This window comes from Oncorhynchus keta, chromosome 3 (genome assembly GCF_023373465.1).
Source record: "Oncorhynchus keta strain PuntledgeMale-10-30-2019 chromosome 3, Oket_V2, whole genome shotgun sequence".
Lineage (NCBI taxonomy): Eukaryota > Metazoa > Chordata > Actinopteri > Salmoniformes > Salmonidae > Oncorhynchus > Oncorhynchus keta.
The window spans coordinates 6867425-6890601 of NC_068423.1; the positions used below are offsets into that span (position 1 = coordinate 6867425).

At 41.1% G+C, this 23177-nt stretch overlaps 1 protein-coding gene across 6 annotated transcripts; it reads right to left on the reverse strand.

Moving 5' to 3' along the window:
- Positions 1-3062: 3062 nt before the first annotated feature.
- coasy (CoA synthase) lies at positions 3063-20372 on the reverse strand. 6 transcript variants are annotated; one of them, XM_035747122.2, is made up of 10 exons: positions 20099-20359; positions 17169-17925; positions 16099-16313; positions 15460-15591; positions 14199-14397; positions 14003-14067; positions 9245-9329; positions 8893-8990; positions 8370-8516; positions 3063-6719 (listed from the first exon to the last, which is right to left on the reverse strand). In XM_035747122.2, exons 2-10 carry the CDS (start codon positions 17875-17877, stop codon positions 6648-6650), a joined length of 1722 nt encoding a protein of 573 aa, XP_035603015.1. In that variant the 5' UTR covers positions 17878-17925; positions 20099-20359; the 3' UTR covers positions 3063-6647. The 6 variants fall into 6 exon arrangements, with proteins under 6 accessions (XP_035603015.1, XP_035603024.1, XP_035603033.1 ...); XM_035747131.2 differs by having other exon boundaries at positions 14199-14394; positions 20099-20356; XM_035747140.2 differs by having other exon boundaries at positions 14205-14397; positions 20099-20356.
- Positions 20373-23177: the final 2805 nt, after the last annotated feature.

Consider the following 23177-nt stretch of genomic DNA (forward strand, 5'->3'; position numbering starts at 1 on the left):
TCCCTAGTAGCCGATGATAACACCAATCCAATGTTTTGAATCCATAACGGGAAGTGTGGAAGTGCACACTTTGGGAGAAGGGTGCAGAATTGGGATGTAGCCTACAATCAATGTTGGGGAAGCTACTCTGAAAAGATAGTTTACCAAACTACCAATTACTTCACACTGGAAGAAGTTAAGCTACAAATTGCAAGAACCGATCACTCTTGTTAATAGAATGTTTTTGTGCTTAATAGGACAAATTACACAATGTTTCAAGTGAGAATTTGACAGGTCTGATGTCGAAAAAGAAAGGAAATTGCCTACTTCACCCATATTTTAGCAAAATAAGTGTGTAGTAGTTAGCTTAATGGCAAAAAAAGTAATTAACTGCTGAAAACACTATCAAGATTTTAATTTAGCTTAACTACCATCAAGCTACTGCAAAATATAGTTTAATTAGCAATTGAACTACAATGCAATCGAGAAGGTGACCTTGGTCTAAAATGTATAATCGTTGTGAACTGCTCTGAGGTGGAAGAACCAGTGAAAGCAAATTCCAGGGTGTTCATTAGGATACTGTAGACCTGTTTTCATGCCCTTTCTTTGTTGCTTTTTCTGTGTTTTTGACCCTGGGATAGATTGACCACTGTCGGTCATGTTTCTTTCCCATCTCCTAAGACTTCCGATCATTGCAAGATGTAGGAGAGATGAGAAGGCCACTTTAGAATTGAGATACGGTCATTGTTCAACTGTCCACAGATGTCAAGTGTGGCTCAAAGACAATAGAATACACAATGGACTGAACTGAGGTCTAAAAAAGTCACAGTAAAGCTTAATGTATAGTAAGGGCAAACTAAAAAATGACAAGTGCACAAGGATGGGTAAATTCACTATTGCATGTTGATTTTTGTCATGACTTCCAGACAGTAAACTGTTCCTCAATGGTGCCTCTCACAGCTAGACGCACAAGGAGGGTGTAGAAAGGTCAAACCACACCACTTTCCATTCACTTTGATTCAGTTGTGACACTTCATTTGATACACTAACTTTCATTACCAGCAAAGTACAACGCTTTACCAAACCCACATTCCACATTTTGTCACAGCCTGAATTTAAAATGGATTAAATGTAGATTATTTTTTGTCGTCACTGGCCTACACACAATACCCCATAATGTCAGTGGAATTATGTTTTTATAAACGTTAACAAATTAATGAAATGCTGAAATGTCTTAAGTATTCAACCCCTTTGTTATAGCAAGCCTAAATAATTTCAGGAATAAAACTTTGCTTAACAAGTCACATAAAAGTTTCATGGACTCTCACTGTGTGCAATTATAGTGTTTAAAACCTCTTTGGGATAGGGGGTGGTATTTTGACGTCCGGATGAAAAGCGTGCCCAAAGTAAACATATCCTGGCCCAGAAGCTAGGATATGCATATAATTTGTAGATTTGGATAGAAAACACTCAAAAGTTTCTGAAACTGTTGAAATAATCGTCTGAGTATAACAGGACTGAATTGGCAGGCGAAACCCCGAGGACAAACCATCCCCCCAAAAAACAATGTAGTCCTACCACTGATTTCAATGGCTAGCACTTTTATAATAGGGCGAAATCATGCCCGGTTGCAGTTCCTAGGGCTTCCACTAGATGTCAACAGTCTTTAGAGTTTCAGGCTGGTTTTTGGAAAAATTTGCCAGAAATTGTAGTTTTTCTAGGTGGCTCCCATTTTGGATGTCATGTTTCCAAGCACGTGAATGAGAGCGCGTTCTTTTGTATTTTTCTCCGTTAAAGACAATAACGATTCTCCATCTTAAATGTTATCGTTTATTTGCGTATTTGGGTACCTAAGGGTTGATTGACTTGTTTGGATAAGTATTGGTAAACTGAATTTTTACGGATATAAAGAAGGAATTTATCGAACAAAAGGACCATTTGTAATGTATCTGGGACCTTTTGGAGTGCCAACAGAAGAAGATCTTCAAAGGTAAGGCATATATTATATCGCTATTTCTGACTTTCATGTCGCAACTCCCTGGTTGAAAATTATTTGTTATGCATTTGTGTGCTGGGCGCTGTCCTCAGATAATCACATGGTTTACTTTTGCCGTAAAGCCTTTTTGAAATCTGACACAGCGGCTGGAATAACAATAAGTTAAGCTTTATTTTGATGTATTACACTTGTGATTTCATTAAAGTTTAATATTTAGAGTACCCAGTCACGACAAAGATACAGGTGTCCTTCCTAACTAAGTTGCAGGAAAGGAAGGAAACCACTCAGGGTGCTCACTTCACCATGAGGCCAATAGTGACTTTAAAACAGTTACAAAATAAGTGCTGCGAGAAGATAGAAAACTGAGGATGGATCAACAACATTGTAGTTACTCCAAAATACTAACCTAATTGACAGTGAAAAAGGAAGCATGTACAGAATAAAAAATATTCAAAAACATGCAACAAGTTACTAAAGTAATACTGCAACAAAAAAAATGTGGTAATGCAATTCACTTTTTGTCCTGAACACAAAGTGTTCAGTAGTATTGGATTTTCCCAACATACGAGTACCATTTTCAAGCATTGTGTTGGCTGCATTATGTTATGGGTATGCTTGTAATAATTTAAAACTGGGGTGTTTTTCAGGATAAAAAAAGAAACTGAATGGGGCTAAGCAGGCAAAATCCTAGAGCAAAACATGGTTCAGTCTACTTTCCACCATACACTGGGAGATGAATTCACCTTTCAGCAGTAATAATCTAAAACATGGCCAAATCTATACTGGAGTGGATTACCAAGAAGAAAGTGAATGTTCCAGAGTGGCCGAGTTACAGTTTTGACTTATATCTGCTTGAAAATCTGTGGCAAGACATGAAAATGGTTGTCTGGCAATGATCAACAACCAATTTGACAGAAGAATTTTGAAAATAATAAAATGGGGAAATGTTGGACAATCCAGGTGTGAAAAGTGCTTAGAGACTTACCCAGAAAAACTCACAGCTGTAATCTATGCCAAAGGTGATTCTAACATGTATTGACTCAGGGGTGTGAATACTTACAGTAATAGTCAAAAGTTTGGACACATACTCATTCAAGGGTTTTTTATTTTTAATATTTTCTACATTTTAAAATAATAGTGAAGACATCACAACTATGAAATTACATTTTTTTGGGTTACTACATGATTCCATGTGTGTTAAACAAATCAAGATATTTTTTTATACTTGAGATTCTTCAAAGTAGCAACACTTTGCCTTGATGACAGCTTTGCACACTCTAGGCATTCTCTCAACCAGCTAACACAAGATCAGGAATAAGTGGAGGGGTATGAATACTTTGAAGGCACTGTATCTACGCTCTCCTAAACTGGTCCCAGATCTGTTTGTCCTGTTTAATCCATCTTTTCTCAATCTAGAAACAGCACAAAATTAGTGCTACATTTTTTATTCCACAATTCCTTATAAACATCCCAAACATTATTTTTCACTATACTCAACACTTATTTATGTTTTACTTAAAGCTATATTAACAAATACTTGATTGACCCTAAGCCCTACAAAAGAAACCGTAGTCAAAATGCCCACCGCTACTTGACTCGATTTATGCAGTCTCGTGTCTGAAATATTTGTATTTACAGTAGTTTGGTCTTTAGAGTATATTATACCTAGGATTGTCTGATGTCCGATGATCCATTTAAACATCCATATAAAACCAGGTCGCGAGAGACTTTTATTTGTTCATTAAAACAGCAAATCTTCAAACTTATTCACTAAGTAGTAACATTAAGAGCTCGATTCAATCCATATCACGGAAGATCTGCGGTATAGCGCATTTTAAATTGTAAGGCAATGTTTTTTCCTGCGTTCGCAGAGACTGCATTCACAGTAAATGCTGCATATGTCAGCACAATCGGAAATAATCTTTAAATTGCGTTACACCGCCGATCTTCTGCGATACGGATTGAAATCGAGTCCTAATTCTCTGGCCATGTTTTGTCTCGCACTATATCCACCCAAATGACAAAGAAACAACTATTTCTAAACGAGTGTGTGAAAAGCCAACCAGACAGACACACTGGGGCCATACTTACGAACATTAGAAACGTAAAATCGTAGATGACAGAACATTACATTGTAGCTGGTCGCATCAGATAACCTGGTACACCAGATGACAGTGAGTATTTCCTGCAACAAGTTCTGCATCAGCCAATTGCAAACCACCATGGACGTGAACAAATACTTCTCAATGAGAACGTCCTTCACAAAGTCTCTCGTTATCATCCCACAGATGACAGTCTTGCGGCAATGTTGTTATTTTCAAGATGTACCGCGAGTCCGGACTCAAACTCACGTTAGCAAGCATCCACACTAGAGGAAAAGTTCATTGTTATTCGTTCTACAGCACAGCTGTCAATCGTCTGATCAACACATCCTACTGCACGCGGTAGACATATTAATAAGGTCATAAGACAATTCAGTGCTTTCAGAGTGTGTTTGTTGTCATAGCGACAACCGCAAATAATACTTCATTGTACATACATTGAAATATAAAAACGTATATTTAAAAATGTACCAATTCAACAGCAAACACAGTTTAGCCTGCATATCTTCTACAGCATGTCATTGCTTGCCTCGTTGCTCAAAGCTCCCCTAACGATTCTACAACACAAAGCAATAAGGAATGTATTATTGTTATCAAGTGAGTAACCGGTGGTCTATAGATCAAATTTTAATAACCGCTCAAATGTCCTGTTTTGTTTTAGCCGAAATAACTGCATACGACCTAGGCCTGATTATGCAACCATTTGGAACAGCTATGGGTATATTCTAGACAGTTTAGGAGGTCCAGAAAAGGAGTACATTAGCAAGCCACTCATAAGTTGTATTTTGTCAGGATGTATCGGTGCTAAGATATGGGCTTCTTCTGACACAAATGTCTCTCTCGCCTTTCCAACTCCCCACCAGCTCTTAAAGCTGTAGCCTATTTTACATTTACATTTTAGCAGACGCTCTTATGCAGAGCGACTTAAAGTAGTGAGATTTCTTTATATATATATATTTTTTTTTATTCAGTAAGCAAGAGAGCATCTCTCCTCCAATAGGCTATTATTAAATAATATAAAGTCAAAACAAGTGTCCAACAAGCAATTGTAATTTGGCTTTACCTAGAAATCCACACGATTTCAGACGAATAGCCGAGGCAGCGAAGATGCCAGGTGCATAATTGCGCAACAAAACCACGAACACAGACCGGCTTGAAATGTGTAGCCTAAGTTATAAAAGTGTATGCATATTAGGCCATAATTCGTTAGCTCAATGCTAGGCTTAATACTGCAGTGAATATATCCAGTGAATCTACACACACAAAATTTAAAAAAGTTATCAGATAACGAAATCACAGGTAGCCTACACTCCCAGTCCCCGGGCACGCAGTTTGAAAAGCTAACCTATTGGTTATATTTTATAAATGTACTTTGCATTGACTCGAGGCCCAACAGTGAAGCGTTTTTTTCCTTGAATAAAAACCTTGCCCTGAGGGGGATTCGAACTCATGGCCTTCATACCTTGCAGTCTCTGGGCTTACAGCCTTAGAGGATCACACCACCAAATATTCATAGCGTCTTTACTTTACAAAAAAAAAACGATATATGAATATAAACGTACATGTTGTATAATCCTCCTACATCTTTACTGTTGTGAAAGCACATTAATGTGTGTGAAATGGACAGACCAAATTTGGGATTTTGTCATATTTGAAAACGTGAACATTTTGTCTAACGTTAGTACTAGTAGCCTAGTCAAGGATGCATCACTGCAATATTGGCACACACAATTGTTACAGACCAACGGGAACAAAAGTAAACCTTAAATTTGTAGGTTTAAAATATCCCTTTAGTGACCTGGGTTGACCTATTTTAAGAAATGCCAAAGACGGGTTACCTTCCAACGTCAAGAAAACAACGCACACACTTCAATGGGGCAGAAGTCGGTGTTGTTGTGATTCTGGATGGCCAGATATCTAGCAACAATGACAAGAAGCTGCCATGTGGGGAATTGTAGGTGGCTCATTTCATCTAGTTTTTATCTTGTTCTTGATACAATGTCTTGTTTTGAGGTGTTGACTGATGTAACATCTATGCTAATATGGATCAAAGTTGTGCAAATGTATTAATGTCTTCAATAAATATTGGAGACAAAATTAGTTTATATGTTGTCAACAATCTAAGTTTTGCCCCATAATTGCGTACTTGTCGGTTTTGTTGCTAAACAACCAGCATGTCTATTGGTTGGTGGAAATAAAGTCTAAAGATCTTTGATAGGCTGATGAGGGATTTTGTTCCAGGAAATAATCACTGTCATCTGGTGAGGTTAGCATAGGGCTAACGTGTGCCAGGTTATCTGATGGAACCAGCTACAATGTAGCGTTCAATTCATTTTAATTGGCTGATGCTCATTGAGACGGAGAAACTGTTTCTAATGTTCACAAGTATGGCTCCAGTGTCTTTTGCAGGCACACCAAAGCAACCGCTGTGGTGCTCTTTTTAAGGCAGACACGTCCCTAACATGATTGCACCCTGGCAGTTTTGGAGCCACCCTCGTCCCTTGCAGGGCTTACAGTCGGTATGTGTGCAGTTCACTGTTGTTGTTGTGGTGTGCGCGCGGAGGTCTGACTCAGGACGGTGGCTTGGCTCCTTCCCGACTCTGTTGGATCCGCTTCTGAAGAAGATCCCAGGCCTTCCGTACCTGGGATTTAAATGCAGAGGAAGACGTGAGAAAGGGTTTGTTTATACAATGCATTGATTGGTATCTATATCCTCGCTGAAAGTCATAATGAAAATACTTGGTTGTTAAACGTTAATGTGTAACCTGCGTCCAGATTCTTCATTTTTCCCCCCCAAAGTGTTCACTTCCACACTTCCTGTCATGGATTTAACAATGGTGGAAACTAGGGATGTGCCGAACTTGCCATACTCTTATTTGTAGCCGTAAATTCACAGGGATAATACTCGTAATTGGAAAAACTGCTTTGAAACGCCTAAATAGAGGTTGGCAATACCTAACGTCTCTCTGCATTTTCATATAAACCAAGGAAGCTGCAGATCAGGAGCAGGGTAGATGTGTTTGCTGTCAGAACGCAGGGGTTAAAGCAAAAAATAATTTTAAAAATACTAAAAACGTCCCATCTCGATCTCAGATCGATTGTCTGCAGGGCCAAGTTAACCTCCCATGTAAAAAGGTCATGACCATCATGCTTTTAAGGAAAGAGGATCATTTTGTACATTGAACTGCAAGTTTGACCAATTCCAATCTTTTTCAATAATGTAAAACACAAAATCATTGACGGAGAACTTTAACCCCTGAGAACGTACGTCAACATTTCATCTTTTTTCCTACCCTCCCTCGGCTTGTTAGATATTTTTTTTAATCCATGTTTTTCCCAATCATGGAAAATAACAACAAAAAAATACATCCGTTACAATACTCGTTTTGTCCGAGTAGTCACCCCCGAAAGGCGTCCGCATACTAGGTTTGGTTTTCTCCTAGCAGAACTCGGCTACGCGAAGCGAGCATCAGTGCCTTGCATACTGCCTTAAAAATACATTTGAGAGCGGGAAAATGGGTTTTCCCCCTTGAGACATCGTAGCAGCAACATAAACAGTAACACTTCCTCAAAATAGTCAGAATCAATCTAAAGATAAATCAAGAACACTGTCATAATTTTTTTTACTGAGGTCTTAGCCGCAATTTTACATCTAAGTGCAGTATTTTTAAGGTGACAAAATGTGCATGAAAGTTGTCATTCAACAACAGATGACTAGTTAACACTTAATTGAAGAAACCCTACTGTCGACCACTCACCGACGAAGGGATGTAAGGGTATCGAACTTGGGCTTGCCTCAAGAAATACATTTGTGTGCTCGAACAGCTGTAAGAAAATAAAAACTGCCGAACACCAAAAAGTCATAGAATTTAGTCATAATTCAAACTGTTTTGACTGGGAAGCATACGGTAAGCTTTAGTGGAAACTCTCTCCAGCCAATGTTTACACCAATCCAATACTTTTTAAATCCATGATTGGAAGTGTGCAAGTGGCATGGCCACTTTAGAAGAAGGGTGGAGAATCTGGACGCAGCTTAAGATACATAAAAATGATTGTTCCTATAAAAATGCAAGAAGCCTTTTTGTGTGGATGGTAAAGGTTTCAGGACTTTTCAAATGTGCTTTATCAAGCCATTTTCCCCCCGTCAGTGTGTCTGGCTTCGCCCTGGGTCATGTTCATTAGGGAATACCGTAACAAAATGTTTTGCAATTAGAAAATGGACCAGTCCCTCCTTGTTTTCTTCCTTTTGGTTCCTAATGAACAAGAACCTGGTCTCCCTCTCCCTTCCTTACCTGTTTCTGGGTGATCTCGGGCTCCCACAGAGTGCAGAGCACCACGTTGGCCTGCTCCACCTGCTGCGTGTTGGGCCACTGGCTCTGCAGCCGGCGCACAGCATCCTCTTGGCTGACACCGTCCCTCACCGTGATCCGAGACACCGCCTGGGGGGGTAGGAGTGTCGGGGTGGATAATAAATAAATAATTATTTTTAAAAAAGTGTCTGTATCAGTGTTGTGTCTTTTAGCATTGGATGTTATGCAAGAGTCTTACTCACAGTTACTGTGATAAGAGCATCTGCTAAATGACAAATGTAAAATGATCATGTAATTGAACTAGCACTGTTTAAGTACCGTTTTGTTTATTATTTTCAATTCAAAATGTTCTGGTATGTTGTCACTTTGACATTGAGGACAAAGTTGTGTTGAGGAGTTATGCCTAAATTCCAGGTTGTGTGTAATGCATCAAAATGAAAGAGTGCCCGTTGCGCAGTTATCTATGAGGTTATTCTCAGACGTTCAAAGCACAGATGTGGGATACCTCTTCCTCAGGAATGACGGCGACCCAGACCTCGTGCACGATGTCCGTCCAGCCGGCCTCCAGCAGCACAGCCGCGTCCACCACACACACCTGTTTCCCTAGGGGGAATAATAGAATACATGCCATTTCGAAGACACTTTTATTCAAAGCGACTTACAGTCATGCGTATATACATTTTATGTTCAGATCCCACTCTTCTGGCGTTGCAAGCGCCATGCTCTACCAACTGAGCTACAGGGGAACACAAGCCCACCGTCTGTACACACAGGTGAAAGCACACAAACACTGACACACACAAACATACATACATATATACACACACAACTTTGACAAGTATCAATCAGCAACATACCTTCCTCTCGGGCCTGTCGGATCCTTTCCTTGACGAGTAGAGCCATCTCCGGCCACACAATGTCGGTGAGGGCTTTCAACCTCTCCTGCAACAATAGTAATACTAATTTATTACATTTGTAAAGCGCTTTCATTACACAAGTGTAATCTTAATGTGCATACAAGAAAAATGTTACAAGAAAAAACAAGTACAGAATAACATATCTTAAAAGCATACAAGCATAGTTTGAGGATATCAATTGATATAATGATTAACAGAAGCTGATGCCATTAAGTCACAGAGCTAAACTGACAACACATTTTCAGGCCCGATAATGTTTTGGGAAAGCAGCCCACAAAGTGCCTTTAGAAAGTATGCATACCCCTTGACTTCTTCCATATGTTGTGTGTTGCAGCCTGAATTCAAAATGGATCAAATACAGTGCATTTGAAAAGTATTCAGACCTCTTGACTTTTTCAACATTTTGTTATGTTACAGCCTATTTCTAAAATAAGTTAAATAAAATTCATTCTACACACAATACCCCATAATGTTAAAGTGAAAACAGCTTTATATTAATGTTTGCTAATTTATTAAACATAAAACACAGAAATACCTTATTTACATAAGTATTCAGATCCTTTGCTATGAGACTCCGAAATTGAGCTCAGGTCTATTGATCATCCTTGAGATGTTTCTACAACTTGGTTGGAGTCCACCTGTGGTAAATTCTATTGATTGGACATGATTTGGAAAGGCACCCATCGGTCTATATAAAGTCCCACAGTTGAAAGTGCATGTCAGAGCAAAAACCAAGCCTTGAGGTCAAAGGAATTGTTAGTAGAGGGTACTGGGGAAGGGTACCAAAATATTTCTGCAGCATTGAAGGTCCCCAAGAACACAGTGGCCTCCATCATTCTTAAATGGAAGAAGTTTGGGGGGGCTTAACAAGAACCTGATGGTCACTCTTCCAGAAGGACAACCAACTCTGCAGCACTCCATCAATCAGGCCTTTATGGTAGAGTGGCCAGACGGAAGAGACTCCTCAGTAAAAGGCACGTGACAGCCGGCTTGGAGTTTGCCAAAAGACATCTAAAGACTCTCAGACCACGTGAAACAAGATTCTATGGTCTGATGAAACCAAGATTAAACTATTTGGCTTGAATGCCAAGCATCACATTTGGAGGAAACCTGGCACCATCCCTACGGTGAAACATGGTGGTGGCAGCATCATGCTGTGGGGATGTTTTTCAGAGGCAGGGACTGGGAAACTAGTCAGGATTGCAGGAAAGAAAATAAAGTATGCACACCCCGTGACTTCTTCCACATGTGTGTTGCAGCCTGAATTCAAAATGGATCAAATACAGTGCATTCGAAGAATTTAGACCCCTTGACTTTTTCAACATTTTGTTACGTTACAGCCTTACTCTAAAATAATATATTTGCTAGCTAAGTACAGAGAAATCCTTCACAAAAACCTTCTCCAGAGCGCTCAGGACCTCAGACTGGGGCGAAGGTTCATCTTCCAACAGGAGAACGACCCAAAGTACACAACAAAGACAATGCAGTAGTGGCTTCGGGACAAGTCTCTGAATGTCCTTTAGTGGCCCAGTCGAGCCAGGACTTAAACCCAATCAAACATCTCTGGAGGGACCTGAAAACAGCTGTGTCGTGACGCTCCCCATCCAACCTGGCAGAGCTTGAGAGGATCTGCAGAGAATAATGGGAGAAACTGCCCACATACAGGTGTGCCAAGGTTATGGCATCATATCCAAGAAGACTCAAGGCTGTAATTGCTGCCGAAGGGTCTGAATACTTACGTAAATGTAAGTTTAAAAACAACAAAAAAATCTAAAAACCTAATTTTGCATTGTCATTATGGGGTATTGTGTGCCGATTGATGAGGGCGGAAAACGATTTAATCCATGTTAAAATAAGGCTGTAATGTAACAAAATGTGGAAAAAGTCAAGGTGTCTGAATACTTCCCGAATGCACTGTAGTTCCCTTGTTTTACATCACTCAAATATCCAGGTGACCAATTCTGAGAGACATCGTGAGGCTACCCTCACATATCTGAAATTACATCATCAATTGATGTTTACCGATCATGAAAGCAGTTACTTGCTGTTTAACTGATGACAGTGCTAATTGTGCGCAATTGTTTTGCATGGAATAATCAGAAATCTGAAGTTCTGACTGTGCTTTTCAAGAGGTGATGACATTACAACCAAATAGTTAACATTTATTTACAATCCCATGAAAATGGCAGGCAGTTGTCAATGTTTTTAGCGGAGGTAAAGCGAATAACTCTGCACCTGATTGGACGTTTTACTGATAAACTACTGAAGGGATAAGCTGTCCCCCTGGAACTTTACAAAGGACTTAACGGTACAGTAGGTATCTACATCTGGTAAATCAATAACAACTAAAGGGATGAAGAGAGTTTGGCTTCTTATTTGCTAGCTGACGTTAGCAAAGATCAAGGTGTCTTATAGTTATAGAAATAGGACAATTGGAGGAAATATGTGTTTAGCTAGCAAGCCTAAGTTACTTCTTTGTTGATTTGTTAGCTAGTTAATTGCAGCCAATTAGCTGAGGCCGGACAAAGTTGAATTGCTATTTCACGGATGCCCAGCCTCACTTTTCTCCACACACCCAATATATGCGGCTCTTTGTTTATAATGCATTGTCCGCTCTCCCAAGTTGATGCCCAAGAGACCAAACAGTCTCAGATCAAGCGCTCAGATCTGTTCCGAGCCTCGGATTGGAAAGTGACACACACACGCTCACACCTGCAGATGTTTCATTTCTCTCATGTCGTCATGGCTGAAGCCAGCGCAAAGTCCTACTATTTATGTGACCAGGTTACACGTGGGACGTCCCTCAAACAAATAGTCGGTTAAATGAATGGTTATTGCATCATTTCCAGATCTATTAGATTCGTTGAATACAATGCAATTTAACCAATTGACTGGCCAGAGAGCATGGCATTCATCAGCAAAGACGCAGTGCGAGCTGATAGTATTTTTGGACAACCAAATTTTTGTCAAAAATTATTAATGAAATCGCAGTGTCAGCTCTACGGTGATTTGCGATTCATAACTTACATTTTACCGGTACAACCTGTAGTAGTAGGCCAACCGATACCACGACGGAATGCGTTTGAAGTGATAATGCGCCACCGAGAACAGCTAGCATGTTCAGCAAAGTACATCGCCAGTGGCACGCACACACTTCGTGTAGATCAGCAGGTGGGGGCTTTTCGTGGCCGCCAGTCGAGACAATCGAAGGAGGATGCTAAATTAAATTTGGCAGACCTAACTTGATTGACCCTCTTTCTACAAGGCCTCTAGTCTATGAGAGGCCTAATCATATTTGTATGAATATTTTGTTAACGCCTAGGCTATAGAGACACATTCAGGTAATGAACTCATTATTATTCATCAACGTTTTAATTTGATTACAATTATTTATTGTTAATCATTCTGCACCTGGCGACCGCGTCAGCATGTACTGCGCCCGGCCCGCCACAAGAGTCACTAGTGCGCGATGGGACAAGGACATGCCTGCCGGCCAAACCCTCCCCTACCCGGACGACGCTGGGCCAAATGTGTCTCCCGGGTCGCGGCCAGCTGCGATAGAGCCTGGACTCGGACCCAGAATCTCTAGTGGCACAGCTAGCACTGGCACTGCAGTGCCTTAGACCCCTGCGCCACTCAGGAGGCCTATTCCATTTATTTTGAATCATAAAAAAACTCCCTAGTTCTTGCCGATGACAAGCATACCCATAACACGATGCAGCCACCACCAAGCTTGAAAATATGGTACTCAGTTATGTGTTGGATTTGCCCCAGTTCATTTCTTTGCAACATTTTTTACAGTTTTACTTTAGTGCCTTATTTCAAACAGGATGCATGTTTTGGAATATTTGTATTCTGTACAGACTTCCTTCTTTTAACTTGGTCATTTAGGTTAGTATTGTGTACTAACTAGAATGTAGTTGATCCATCCTCAATTTTCTCTTATCATAGCCATTAAACTAACAGTTTTAAAGTCACCAATGTCATGGTGAAATCCCTGAGCAGTTTCTCCTTCGGCAACTGAGTTTGGAAGGACACCTGTATCTTTGTAGTGTCAGCATGTATTGATACTACATTCAAAGTGTAATTAATAACTTCACCATGGGATATATATATATATATATTTTTACCCATCTACCAATTGGTGCCCTTCTTTGCGAGGTATTTGTTAACCCTCCCTGGTATTTGTGGTTGAATCAGTGTTTGAAATTCACTGCTTGACTGAGGGACCTTACAGAGATTAGGTAGTCAGTCAAAAATCATGTTAAAACACTTATTGCACAGAGAGTGAGTCCATGCAACTTTTGTGACCTGTTACGCAAATGTTTGCTCCTGAACTTATTTAGGTTTGCCATAACAAAGCAGTGGAATACTAATTGACTCAAGACATTTCAGCTTTTCATCTTTAATTAATTTATAAAAATGTATAAAAACAATATTCCACTTTGACATTATGGGGTAGTCTTGGCAAGTGACAAATTTAAGCTTTGACACATCAAGGGGTGTGAATAATTTCTGAAGGCACTATATCTCTGCTGATATAGTCCATTCCATTGATATTTGAAAAGAAAATGCTAAATACAACTAAATAAACCAACATTTTGTTTTTACATCTCTTGCCATTTGTCTAAAATATCAAATATTATGTTCTCAAATATTATTGGGCTGTATTTCACACATGCCACACACAAACATTACCTTGTTTCCAAAAACTTTCCTGCCTAGAGCGCGTCTGTTGATAGTTTTGTCCTCATTAATAAGATCTGCAAATGATAAGAGTCATTCATTGAAACAGATGCTTTGGGTAAAGCCTTACATTATATCTGTTAAATCAACTCTCCACTATACAGAATATGATGACAGCTTCTGTCAGCTATGTGGACGGAAGACCCACCCGCACCTGATCCAAACTCCTCCAGCACCCTGTTGTAGGCAACCTCCCCCGGCCGGTAGGTCTCGTGGCCCAGCTGGTCGCTGTCGATGCGGACCGCACCCAGGGCCTCCAACTGCTGGGCAATGGAGCTCTTCCCGCTGCCACTGCCCCCGGTCAGGCCAATCACGTAGGGCACCGGGGGGAGATGGGACTTGTTCTGCTTCACAGGGGATAGGCAAGACGGGTAAAGGTGAACGGGGCATCAAAATGCATTGGCAGTCATATGGGGGCTTGTGTGTAAATAATCACACTAAATGTCTGACATATCATATATCTACGATACTGACTACACATCGTTTAATCATATACTAACTTAAGGCTCAGGTCCAATTAGACTACAATGAGATAAGGAGGAACTGAATTGTGAAAAATCAGGTCTTGTGATACCTGATGCATCCCAACAACGTGCTTGACAAAGCACTCACTTGTGAATAGTAGTCTATTGTGTGACTGCAATTGCCACTGAAAGATAATTTGCGGAAGCTGGATGAAAAGCATGTTTCTTCTGCTTGAGGAGAAAGAGTCCCTGAATATAGCCTTCTCTACCCTGGTAACCTTGCTGGAGTAACTATCAGTTGTTCTGAAAAAGCCCTGTCTGGGTCCCTAATGGCCCCCTTTTTTCCTATATGGTGCACAACTTTTGACCAGAGCCCTAGTTAAAAGAATTGCACTATATAGGGCAGGGATCAACTAAATTAAGCCGCTGGTCAATTTTTTTATTGAGTGGATGATCGGGGGGCTGGAACATGATTACAGATAATTATTCAATTGCAAATAGACCGCAAGCAGCACAAACAGATACAATATTTGACTAAAACAATCATTTCAAATCTTGCTTACATTTGTCTACAATGACATGTCTCTCTATTATGCATGGAAATACGTGGGAACAGATTTCCAAAATTAAAATCACTTGGAGGCTGATTTCCTGGTGTTTTTTGGTCTTTTATGTCCAACAATGAAAATTGGGGGGTCAAATAAAACCACCTGAGGGTGAAATTCAGCCCTCCGGTTGGGTAAACCTGATATGGGGAATACGGTGCCATTTGAGATCAAAAAGATCAAAAATACTGAAATTAGCCCCATCTTTTGCCGGTGTCAGCGACAAACTACTCTCAGGGGTACACAAAATCCCTTTCTCTCTCAAATACCAAGTAGAAATTAGTATGGTATGTGTGACACCCATGAGCAGGCTGGAAGGGAAGAGGGGGAATGTGTGTACTTTTGGGTCTGTGAGGAGGGTCCCCAGGAGGCGTGAGCGGAGGCTGGAGGAGCTGATCTTCTCCTCCTCCATTTCAGTGTGGTGGGCATCCTTCAGCAGCTGGATCTCGTGCAGCACCAGTCCTGGAAGACCCTAATAGGGCAGACAGTTGATGACAAGACACCAGACATAACAAAGAGAATATATAGGCTACGTTCAGACGTAACACAAACAATACATAGCCAGCCATCCCTCAGCCTGTGCTGTATCAAGAGGTCCACCTACAACAATATGACTGTCTTTGCCAGCTAGTAGACACCATTGAAGCTTGTTCAAGTTGTACTGTATGTTTCTAAACCCAGAGACGCAACATCACGAGACTTCCGGGAACGCTTGCGAAACAGACCAGGCCTGAATTTGGGATTCGAGAAGTCAATGAGAGAAGTGAAGAATTCTTCCTTAGTAGTTTGTTGATTGTCTCGAAATCTAAAGTCACAACCTGGATTTGAGCCAATGTCTTTAGTTCAACATGTATATTACTCCAACCTCTGAAAGTGACAAACTAAAATGTTTTAAATTATATCGAAGGAGTGCTTTTGATTTGACGGCCTGCACATGCGCAGTTTGGCGCGAGAAGACCATTAAGCCCAACGCACTTACATTTTCGAGGCGCTTCTTGTTCACAGCCTCGCCTCCCCTGCGGGTCTCCTCGCTGACCACAATGCATTGCAGCTGGGCATCAATAACGGAGGGTCCAAAGGGGTCCGAAAGGGGCACGATCTCGTACTGCAGCGAGGGCTTGACGTCCTGCAGGAACTCTTGGAGCCGCTGCACCCGCAGAGCATATGGCTCAATTAGCTCCTTTAGCACCTTCTCTGAGGATAGGCAGAGAAAGATAAGAAAAAGAGGTGGAGAAAGAGGAAGAAGAGAACAAAAAAATAAGAGGCAAGGAAAATGGCAGGGTAGGGGACATCAAACGTTTTATTCCGCTATTGTGTAAGCGTATCCGTAAATCCACACTCTTCAATGTCAAGGGTGAGTGCAGGGAATTTTCTGCCGCCTAAGCATTTTTTTCCGGGTCTCCTAAATCCAAACAGTGTACAAAAATATGTATAACAATAAAAAACAAACTTTATACATTTGTGATGGGAAAACACTTTCAGTGTTAACTTAAATGACTAAAAACAGAAAATATGTAGAAAAGATAATCGACCTCTATGTTTTTCAATAATATCATCTTTGAGAATTAACAATCTCCAAAATAAAGACTAGACAAATCGGGGAGAATTTAAAATACCAAAAACAATGAATTTAGCAGTATTGATTTTGTTATTATGTTTGCGCAAAACAACACAGTATCAACACAGTAACAACAACACAGTAACAACAAAACTATTTTCTCTCAGCTCCAAGAATTTGAATAACAGGAAATGACCTTAAAAATTCAAAAATGTCTACATTGTCACGATGGGGGACCTCAAATTTTGCACCGCCGACAGTCTGCACCCACTGCCCACCACCTGAAACACTTTTCGATCCAGAGAAAAAAACCTGGAGCACAGTGAATTCCAAAGTCCTTTTAACAATGGCAATCCAAATCAGATTATATAGCCCATTATGGGGTAAGGAACACAATACCTTGTGTATGGATAGAAGACAAGGAGACCTAATAATGCCCAAAGAAACTTGTTTACACAGCAATCATTGTCCTTTCTCATCATTCCACTTACTTTTTAGAAGTTCTTGGTCACACACCCCAATAAGGAACCGCTTGTTCGCCAAGAGGCAAGAGATGTTCAGCAGCGTCTTGTGCGCCCCGTGGAGGCGATCGAACGTTCCCCCTACCACCACCTCACTGTAAGTCTCCATGCGCTCCGACCTACTATCCCAGTCGTCCTTTTGACCCTCCTCTACCTCTTCCTCCAGCTTCTGCAGCTGCGGGTGGAGTAGCACCGAGGCCAAGCCGGGCGTGCAGACGTAACAGTGGCACGTGTACCTCTGCAGACACTGGGCCACCAGCGGAGACTGGCCCGGGTCCTGCAGGGCGTAGTCTGTTAGCACCACCTCGGGGGAGTGGGAGAGGGGCTGTGGGGAAGGGAAGGGGTTACATGCTACCCCTGTCCCACCTGTCTCTGGGCTGGAGGCGTTGTTGGGCTGGGCGCGGACGTTGGTGAGGAGCACTCGTACGTCCAGGTGGCCGCACACATTGGCAGCATTGCTGTAGAGCCCGGTGATAAGGCTGGACAGATCCACCACGGGCTGGATGAAGACAGGCCTGGGCTGGCCCCCACCTGCACCCAGGTTCAGGCCTGGATGGAGATGGACGTAGAGGGTGCGCTCCACCACCTGGGCAGCCGAGCTGAGTACAGGGGCAATGCGCAGAGGGAGGGTGTGGAGGGGAGAGGTGAGCACCAGGATGCCCGTGCTGAACATGGACATGTTGGCCAGATGTGTCACCGGAGCAGGGACACACGCTACGCACAATGTCTGGGGTAGATCAAAAGGCAGGGTCACACCATCACAAAAAACACTGACAAAACCTATACCTATTAATTAGTTACCTAAGCTAAAGGTCGTTATCAATAAAACGTCACAATACCATGCAGAGCGTTCAATTTGGCTGCTGGGGAGCAAGGCGCTGCTGAAATGTGTATTTATTTAACCTTTATTTTATCAAGGAGTTATTTTTTCATCTATCCAGATATCTGTAAGCAGGGATCGACACCTTTCAAAGTATATGTTGGTACTAATATGGACACCTTTCAAAGTACATATGCTTAAATCAGAGTTATTTTTATGCGCTCTTCAGAACATATACAACATATACTTAGAATAGACCCCTGTGGGACACCTTTCGTAATATTCAGGAAACCTGATTTAACACCATCAGTGGATACACTAAGTTCTATCTGTCAAGTAATTTTTAAACCAGTTACATGCAGCCTGGTCTAGGCCAATTGAGAAAAGCCTCTGAATTAACAGGGAGTGATCAACCGTACAGAAAGCCTTTGACAGGTCAATGAAGATTTGACAACTACATGCCATTTTCAAGGGATTGCTAAACAAATGTTATCTATTTGGCTTTAATATCATCACCTCTTGAAGAGCATAGTCAGAACTACACATTTCCAATTATTCCACATTTAACTATATGATCAGCGTTATATAGAAATGCTTTTCATGATCAGTAAACATCAATTGATCATCTATTTTCAGATTGGATAGGCTACCCTCACCTATTGGCATGTACTGTACCTAGCTAGCTAAACAAACAACATGTGTCATTTAGCTTGCTTCATCAGAGATTAAGCTTTTGGAAAGAGCTTTACATGGGTAAGCCCTCCTTCTGGTAAAGTTGTAAATCGGACTACTGTCTTCAGCACTATAGATGGCGAGCAAGTATAGCCATCGAATTTATCCCCTGAAAGATAACGTCAATATAACAAGCTATCCCTTATATTCTGCTAGAAAATTTAACACGTAGCCTATCATGTCTGTCAGCTGCAATCTTGATGAAACTCTTAAAAACAAACTTTAGGTCTACTTACCAATATGCTCAACCAACTGTGAAACGTTTCTACCGGTAGAAATGGCAAAGTAGTTTATACTATGCAATTATATCTACTGGTAGAAACTTTGCACAATTGGTTAAACATATTGGTAAGTAGACCTACTGTATTTTTTAAATAAAGGATGGGAAATGAACCTAAACCACTCATACCTGTCAGGTATAGTTCACTTTTATATCACTCAAATATCCAATTAGTTGTGGCCAATACTGAGAGATATCGTGATGCTACACTCACGTATCTGAAATGACACGATCAATTTATGTTTACTGACCATGAAAGCAGTTAATTGCGGTAGAACTCTGATAGCGCTAAATGTGCGCAATTGTTTTGCATGGAATAATAAGAAATGTGTAGTTCTGTGATGATATTTCAACCAAATAGTTGACATGTATTTAACAATCCCTTGAAAACCGCACGCAGTTGTCAAAGCTTTTAGCGGAGCTGGGGGGTCTGCACCTTAATGTGACGTTTTATTGATAACGACCTATTTAAGGGAAAGCTGTTACCTTGGCCTTGTACCAATGACTAAACCGTAGGTAGCTACGTCTGGTAAATCAATAACGACTAAACAAACGGATGAAGACGAATGATTTCTTATTACTATAGCTAGCTAAGTTAACTATAAGACACATTGACCTTCGCTAAAGAAATAGGAACATTCGAGGAAATGTGTTTAGTTAGCTTTTCTACTTGACTTGTTTTTGTTAGTTCGTTTCTGGTACTTGCAGCTAGCTGGATAGCCAAGTAGCTAACGTGAACTAGCTAGCTACGTTAACGTTAGTTGGTTATGATCAGGACATTGCCAACAAGCCAACCTCAACTCCGCGTTGTGGAGTAGCTAGCTACAGTTTCCATTTTACTTGGCAACGACGTACACCCCGGAATATTGTCAAAATACTACACCTTGACTTTACTACCATGACATACACAACCCATAGCTATCATTGAAGTATGTCGCTAACGTTAGCTGACTAAAACCGAGCAAGCTAACGTTAGCTACAGTAGGTTGCGGCGTAAGCAAGCTAGCACGGACAACTGCGTTCGTGCGTAGAAATAACATGAAGAGTGACAATAGTTAGTTACTTTACCTTGTGCAAATGCTGTAGCAAGGTAACGTGAGTTAAGTTTAAATCTGGTCTGTAACTGGCTATTCCTAATGGCTAACTACATTGTTGTACCACTGTCCAATATTGTTATTATTCTTTCGATAAAGAGACATGCCCATTTGACCTAGCTAGCTACCGGTTGCACATGGACAACATTCATTGGTTGATAAATTGATTTGGGGACATCTGGGTAATGCAGTCAGCGAAAATATCTAGCTATTCATTTCCATTTCATAATCAGCCGACAGAGGTCACTATTGATATGTTGGTGCTATTTGTGAAATACGAACTTAAAACAACATTTCTGCGATTGATAGAATAAATCTGGTTCCATTTTATTATATAATTTATATTATACAATGTTTTATTTATTTGTAGGCTATCTATTTTATTGCATCACACAGGAGTGTTATTTAACCAGGCAAGTCAGTCAATAACAAATTCTTATTTACAATGACGGACTACCTAAAACCTAACCTGGACGACGCTGGGACAATTGTGCGCCGCCCTATGGGACTCCCAATCACGGCTGGTTGTGATACAGCCTAGAATCGAACCAGGGTCTGTAGTGACACCTCTAACACTGACTCAACTCCAGCCACTTTAATAATGGGAATTGATGGGAAATGATGTAAAATATCACTAGCCACTTTAAACAATGCTACCTAATATAATGTTTACATACCCTACATTATTCATCTCACATGTATACGTATATACTGTACTCTATCATCTACTGCATCCTTATGTAATACATGTATCACTAGCCACTTTAACTATGCCACTTTGTTTACATACTCATCTCATATGTATATACTGCACTCAATACCATCTACTGTATCTTGCCTATGCCACTCTGTACCATCACTCATTCATATATCTTTATGTACATATTCTTTATCCCCTTACACTTGTGTCTATAAGGTAGTCGTTTTGGAATTGTTAGCTAGATTACTTGTTGGTTATTACTGCAATGTCGGAACTAGAAGCACAAGCATTTCGCTACACTCGCACTAACATCTGCTAACCATGTGTATGTGACAAATAACATTTGATTTGATTTGAGATGCAGTGCCTTATACCGCTGCACCACTCTGGAGAAAGAAAGAATACAATCACAGACAGGAAATGGACAGTAGGCCGACCACCTGTAAACACCTGCTTGGCATCTCAGCAATGAACTTTGTAATGAACCTCAAACCCAGTCATGTTGCGATTCCCACCATCATAGACTATAATGTTTCTTTTAAAACAGATCATTGTCCAAACTTCAGTTCAACATTTATAAGTTGCACCAGACCCGTAATCACAAAGCATCTAAGAGTCGGAGTGCAGATCTAGGATCAGTTTGACCTTTTAAGTCATATTGAAAAAAGGTAGAACCTGAGCCTAGATCAGCACTACCGCTCTGAGAAACTTTATATGCACCCGTCTCACCGGTCTCAGTCCTTATTTCTGCTGCAGATGAGAAATCATGGCCTTTATCCATTGTCAACAGATAACAGATCAAATCAAAGTTTATTTGTTACGTGCGCCGAATACAACAGGTACAGTACAACCTTACAGTGAAATGTTTACTAACCATCAGTGCAATTTTTAAGTAAAAAAAAAAAAAGGTATTAGGTGAACAATAGATAAGGAAATAAAAAAACAGTAAAAAGACAGTGAATAATAACAGTAGCGAGGCTATATACAGGCACTGGTTAGTTAGGCTAATTGAGGTAGTATCTACATGTAGGTATGGTTAAAGTGACTATGCATACATGATAAACCGAATGTATATTATAAAGCAGTTGCATAAAAGAGTGGGTGGCAGGACACAATGCAGATAGTCCGGGTAGCCAATGTGCGGGGGCACCAGTTAGTCGGGATAATTGAGATAGTATATACATGAATATATAGTTAGTGGCTATGCATATATGATAAACAGAGAGTAGCAGCAGCGTAAAAGATGGTGGGGGGGACACAATGCAAATAGTCCGGGTAGCCATTTGATTGCATGTTCAGGAGTCTTATGGCTTGGGGGTAAAAGCTGTTGAGAAGCCTTTTAGTCCTAGACTTGGCGCACCGGTACCACTTGCCATGCGGTAGTAGAGAGAACACTATGACTGGGGTGGGTGGGGTCTTTGACAATTTTTAGGGCCTTCCTCTGACACCATACACACTACCCTCTGTAGTGTTTTGTGGTCGGAGGCCGAGCAGTTGCCGTACCAGGCAGTGATGCAACCAGTCACAGGATGCTCTCGATGTTGCAGCTGTAGAAACTTTTAAGGATCTCAGGACCCATGCCAAATCTTTTTAGTTTCCTGAGAGGGAATAGGCTTTGTCGTCCCGTCTTCACAACTGTGTTGGTGTGTTTGGACCATGTTAGTTTGTTGGTGATGTGGACACCAAGGAACTTGACGTTCTCAACTTGCTCCACTACAGCCCCATCAATGAGAATGGGGGGCGTGCTCGGTCCTCCTTTTCCTGTAGTCCACAATAATCTCCTTAGTCTTGGTTACGTTGAGGGATAGGTTGTTATTCTGGCACCACCCGGCCTACCACTGTTGCGGGCGGCCCATCAGGAAGTCCAGGATCCAGTTGCAGAGGGAGGTGTTTAGTCCCAGGATTCTTAGCTTAGTGATGAACTTTAAGGGTACTATGGTGTTGAACGCTGAGCTGTAGTAAATGAATAGCATTCTCACGTAGGTGTCCCTTTTGTCCAGGTGGGAAAGTGAGAGTGGAGTGCAATAGAGATTGCATCATCTGTGGATCTGTTTGGGCAGCATGGAAATTGGAGTGCTAGGGTTTCTGGGATAATGGTGTTGATGTGAGCCATTACCAGCCTTTCAAAGCACTTCATGGCTACGGATGTGAGTGCTACGGGTTTGTAGTCATTTAGGCAGGTAGCCTTAGTGTTCTTGGGCACAAGGGACTATGGTGGTCTGCTTGAAATATGTTGGTATTACAGACTCAGACAGTGACATGCTGAAAATGTCAGTGAATAAACCTGCCAGTTGGTCAACACATGCCCGGAGAACACGTCCTGGTAATCCGTCTGGCCCCGCAGACTTGTGAA

Excerpts from the sequence above, each read along its gene's own strand:
- coasy (XM_035747122.2), bottom strand. The coding sequence starts at position 17,877 with ATGTCCATGTTCAGCACGGGCATCCTGGTGCTCACCTCTCCCCTCCAC. Across the intron at positions 14,398-15,459 it reads CCCTCCTCACAGACCCAAAA|CAGAACAAGTCCCATCTCCC; the intron begins GTACACACATTC and ends TCCCCTGTGAAG. Across the intron at positions 9,330-14,002 it reads GGAAAGTTTTTGGAAACAAG|GAGAGGTTGAAAGCCCTCAC; the intron begins GTAATGTTTGTG and ends CTATTGTTGCAG.